Source organism: Penaeus japonicus, unplaced genomic scaffold (assembly GCF_977035675.1).
Source record: "Penaeus japonicus unplaced genomic scaffold, GWHDUDI00000001_assembly GWHDUDI00000017, whole genome shotgun sequence".
In the NCBI taxonomy this organism is placed as follows: Eukaryota; Metazoa; Arthropoda; class Malacostraca; order Decapoda; family Penaeidae; genus Penaeus; species Penaeus japonicus.
The window spans coordinates 21,607,042-21,612,041 of record NW_028234419.1 but is presented as its reverse complement, the minus strand read 5'-3'; the positions used below and the strand labels follow the sequence as shown (position 1 = coordinate 21,612,041).

The 5,000-nt window shown below is 39.3% G+C and overlaps 1 protein-coding gene across 2 annotated transcripts in view; it reads left to right on the top strand.

The window, feature by feature from the left end:
* Positions 1 to 5,000, top strand: part of LOC122267340 (A disintegrin and metalloproteinase with thrombospondin motifs adt-1) — a 44,851-nt gene that overhangs the window by 31,570 nt on the left and 8,281 nt on the right. For both annotated transcript variants that reach the window (XM_086546121.1, XM_086546122.1), the window contains 2 exons: positions 3,758 to 3,853; positions 4,150 to 4,270. In XM_086546121.1, coding sequence (XP_086402247.1) covers positions 3,758 to 3,853; positions 4,150 to 4,270 — 217 coding nt within the window. The remainder of the gene's footprint in view (positions 1 to 3,757; positions 3,854 to 4,149; positions 4,271 to 5,000) is intronic.

Here is a 5,000-nt window from a genome sequence, read left to right as displayed (position 1 = left end):
CAAAGACCTGAAAGCTGTAGCATAAAACATTTTGACCAGTTTTCGCTGGAGAGATTCATTTATGGCTCATTAAGACAAGAACAAGACAGTGTGATATTGTGACTGCAAAAATCAGACTTGGATACAGAATGTATTGGCAGGTTAGTTTGGAATGCAATGTATAAGAAACTAAATGCAGACTTTGCAATGAAGAGTATAAACGGACACACGAACATTACATTTCAGAGTGCCATATGATACAGCCTTTCAGGCCACTTAGCAAGAGGTATGCATAATTATGTAATTATTTCATATCATCAACTGCACTAGAAGACGTACTTATGCTATATCCGAAATTCGGTATATGATACCATATTACAACATTTATCAAATGTCTATTCACAGTTGATATACTATTGAATATAATCATGTTATTACCTTAATTTGTAATACAATGTTAGCAACAATGTCATGACTCAACATCATGCCTGTGCAGTTAGCCAGGGTGGTTAATAAAGAACTAAACTAAAAATGACTGAAATTAGTAAGTCGAAAGACAATGAATATACAAATGTGTAAATATTAGAATGACATACAAGTCAATGGAATACAAAGTCAAATAGATTCAGAAAGAGCAAATCACAGACTCTGTTCTCATAGCAACCACCAGTAGATCTCAGGTGGGTGTATCATAAAAGCTGCACTGCTTAATCACTATGGAAACAGAACAAGCTGTGTTCGAGTTACATATAGAAATATATTTTGGGATACAATGTCTTCGTATTGCCACGATAGACAATTAACTGGGGTTAGCATTCCATCAAAGAGGTAGTCTCTCTTTGATTGCTTTGTAGACTAGGTATGAATGAGAATGAATGATGCCTACTGATATTTCGATATAACATCTCCATCAAAATTATAGTGTCTAATTTTCAGTAAATCAGTATTTGAAATTATATTCCAGGGAATTAAAAGATAAATAAATAAATAATAGTGATAAAATAAATAAAAGTAAATAAATAAACAAATTCAACTCACATCTATTCAACGCTTGTCACAATTAACTTGTACGAATAACCCATCCAGTAACAAAAATGCCGTACAAGTTTTCTTCAAAATTCACAGTCTTCAAAATAGCATGTGATAATATATAGACTGTTTCCCCTAAGCCTCACACAGGACGTGATCTCGACATTGATGTAGGGTTTGCCAAAATGAGCCTTGGTTATCGGTTTTATCGGCAACATAGTGACGAACAGCCTGCACCTTAATCTTAACCTTTGCATTATGATTTACAGGATGACGTTAAAACTTCATATTGCAAACTATGATGGTGCGATTTTTGGTATTAGTTGTTGGAGTTTGAATGCAATGCAAAGACTGATCTATGGTTTATTATGTGTTGAAAAATATACTTGTTTTGATCCTGAAATTTTCCGGTATATACGGAGCCTGTAATTCAGTTGATCATAAAGGGCTGAACTAAACGGAATTCAAAATGAATTCCAAAATATAAATAAAATAAAACGAAATATAATTCCAGTATGTAAATACTTCCTCGTCATATATACAAAATGAAAGTGACAGTTAGGGATTATTAAATTTCAATGAAAAAACAAACAAATATTTCTAGAATAATAAATTAGTTTAATATAGCACCGGGTTGCGTTTACACACACACACACACACACACACACACACACACACACACACACACACACACACACACACACACACACACACACACACACACACACACACACACACACACACTCACACACACACTCTCACACACTCACACACACACACACACACACACACACACACACACACACACACACACACACACACACACACACACACACACACACACACACACACACACACTCTCTCTCTCTCTCTCTCTCTCTCTCTCTCTCTCTCTCTCTCTCACACACACACACACACAGCCTCAATCAAAGGAAGAGAAGAAGAGAAGAGGAGAGGAAGAGAGAGAGAGAGAGAGAGAGAGAGAGAGAGAGAGAGAGAGAGAGAGAGAGAGAGAGAGAGAGAGAGTTAGTGAGTGAGTGAGTGAGTGAGTGAGTGAGTGAGTGAGTGAGTGAGTGAGTGAGTGAGTGAGTGAGTGAGTGAGTGAGTGAGTGAGTGAGTGAGTGAGTGAGTGAGAAAGAGAGAGAGAGAGAGAGAGAGAGAGAGAGAGAGAGAGAGAGAGAGAGAGAGAGAGAGAGAGAGAGAGAGAGAGAGAGAGAGAGAGAGAGAGAGAGAGAGAAGGAGAGAGAGAGCGAGAGAGTAAGAGTGAGAGAGAGAGAGAAAGAGATTACCTTTTGCAGACACGCGATGGCTGTCCCGAGACATACGATCCACGCGCCCACACAAGAGCCAGAATCCCGCGATTTATTTCTCTCGCCCAGTAAAGTAATATGTATAGAACATTACCAAAATATCTGTTGCATAAAAAAAGAATATTCAATATGAAAATCTGTATTGCAAAAATATGAAGGCAGTGCAATAGAAAAGGGAGCAGCGTTTGTTATGTCCACTATATATCACGGATTTGGCAATATTCTGCAGCTTCTATACGACATGGCATAAATCTTTAACCCCCTTTTTAACAAAAGCTGTTGACCATTTACTTTCGCAACAGCTGTGTTGTGTACACGGACAATAAAACACAATGTGAAAAATAAAATCATTTTTTTATATTTCTTTTCGCAATTTTACTGTCTTTTTTTCTTGCATGTTCCTATGTTTGCATTGTTATTATGAGCACGTAGCACGTTGCATTTTTTCTCACACGTTTTAGTAGATTCTTTGTGTTTTCTTATACGTCCTAGCGTATTATTGTCCCTCTTTCTTATTTCTGGTTTTGTATTATTATAATGGACACGTTTCCCCCCAAGATGTATGTGAGTCAGTGAGCTGTTGTATTGCCAATTTTTCTTACTGGTTTCTGTGTATTATTATCCGTTTTTGTGTTTTGTTTTTTCTTACGCACTGCATATTATTGTTCCGTTATAATTTACTCACGTTCCTGTCTTTTTATGTTGTTTTTATGGACACGTTTCCCCCCAAGATGTATGAGTCAGTGAGCTGTTGTACTGTCAATTTTTCTTACTGGTTGCTGTGAATTATTATCCGTTTTTTGTTTTTGTTTTTTTTTCTTACGCATTGCATATTATTGTCTCTTTTATAACTTACTCACGTTCCTGTCTCTGTTGTTTTCATGGACACGTTTCTAACCCAAGATGTATGTGAGTCAGTTAGCTGTTGTACTGTCACTTTTTCTTACTGGTTTCTGTGTATTATTATCCGTTGTTTTTTTGTTTTTGTTTGTTTGTTTTTTCTTACGTACTGCATATTATTGTCCCTTTTATAACTTACTCACGTTCCTGTCTCTGTGTTGTTTTTATGGACACGTTTCCCCCCAAGATGTATGTGAGTCACTGAGCTGTCATTTTTTCTTACTGGTTTCTGTGTATTATTATCCGTTGCTTTTTTGTTTTTGTTTTATTGTTTTTTCTTATGCACTGCATATCATTGTCCCTCTTATAACTTACTCACGTTCCTGTATCTGTTGTTTTTATGGACACGTTTCCCCCCAGGAAGTGTGTGAATCGATGAGCTGTTGTATTGTCATTTTTTCTTACTGGTTTCTGTGTATTATTATCCGTTGTTTTTTTTGTTTTTGTTATTTCTTACGCACTGCATATTATTATCCCCTTTATAACTCACTCACGTTCCTGTCTTTTTATGTTGTTTTTATGGACACGTTTCCCCCCAGGAAGTGTGTGAATCGGTGAGCTGTGTGTCGCCGCACCGCATCTCCGTCAGTCTAGCCGGACCAGCGTTGGAAGGGACGCATTGTGGCGGAGAAAATGTGGGTTTGGCAAAGAGTCTGTTTTTGTCGTAATGTATCTTCATTTTTTTTTCTTGTGTGTCATATTTCATTTTCAATTTGTATAGTTTTCTTCTTGTTGTTGTAGCTTTAATATCATTATTTCTAAACAATACACCTTTATTTTTAAATAGTCCATCATAATTCTAATCTTCTCCTGTATGTCCTTCTTTAAGTAGACCTAAAAATCAAGCAATAACCCTATGTCAAAGAACACCAAAATAACTCAAAGAAACACACAAACACACACACACTCACATACCAACCCATACCGGCAGTGGTGCCAAGGTGGGCAGTGCGTGCCATGGGGAAACGAAGGTCCCACCGAGATTGTGGATGGGGGATGGGGGCCCATGACCAACAGCGAGTGCCAGTCTGGGTGTGTGGAAGGAGCGACAGGTATGGAGTCGTTCTTTGTAACTCGTATGGTTGTTTTGATACCTGTTTGTTTATTAATCAGTGGTTGTAGGTTTGTGGTTGTCTGTATATGTATATAGATAGATAGATAGATAGATAGATAAATAGATAGATAGATAGATATAGATAGATAGATATGTATATATATATGTATTCATATATGCTTGGGTATATCGGTCTCTTATTCTCTGTCTTTGTATCTATTTCTCTCTCTCTCTCTCTCTTTTCTCTCTCTATCTATCTATCTATCTCTCTTTCTCTCTCTCTCTCTCTCTCTCCCTCCCTCCCTCCCTCCCTCCCTCCCTCCCTCCCTCCCTCCTTTCCTTCCTATTTCTCTCACTCTCTTTTTTCTCTCTCTCTTTCCCTCTCTCTCCCTCCCTCCCTCCTTTCCTTCCTTCCTTCCTTCCTTCCTTCCTTCCTCTTCTCTCCCTCCCTCCTCTCCCCCCCTCCCTCCCTCCCTCCCTCCCTCCCTCCCTCCCTCCCTCCCTCCCTCCCTCCCTCCCTCCCTCCCTTCCTCCCATCCATCCATCCATCCATCCATCCATCCATCCATCCACCCACCCATCCATCCATCCATCCCTCCCTCCCACCAACCCACCCTCCCTTCCTCCCTCCCTCCCTCCCTCCCTCCCTCCCTCCCTCCCTCCCTCCCTCCCTCCCTCAGTCCCTTCCTCCCATCCATCCCTCCCTCCCTCCATCCATCCATCCACCC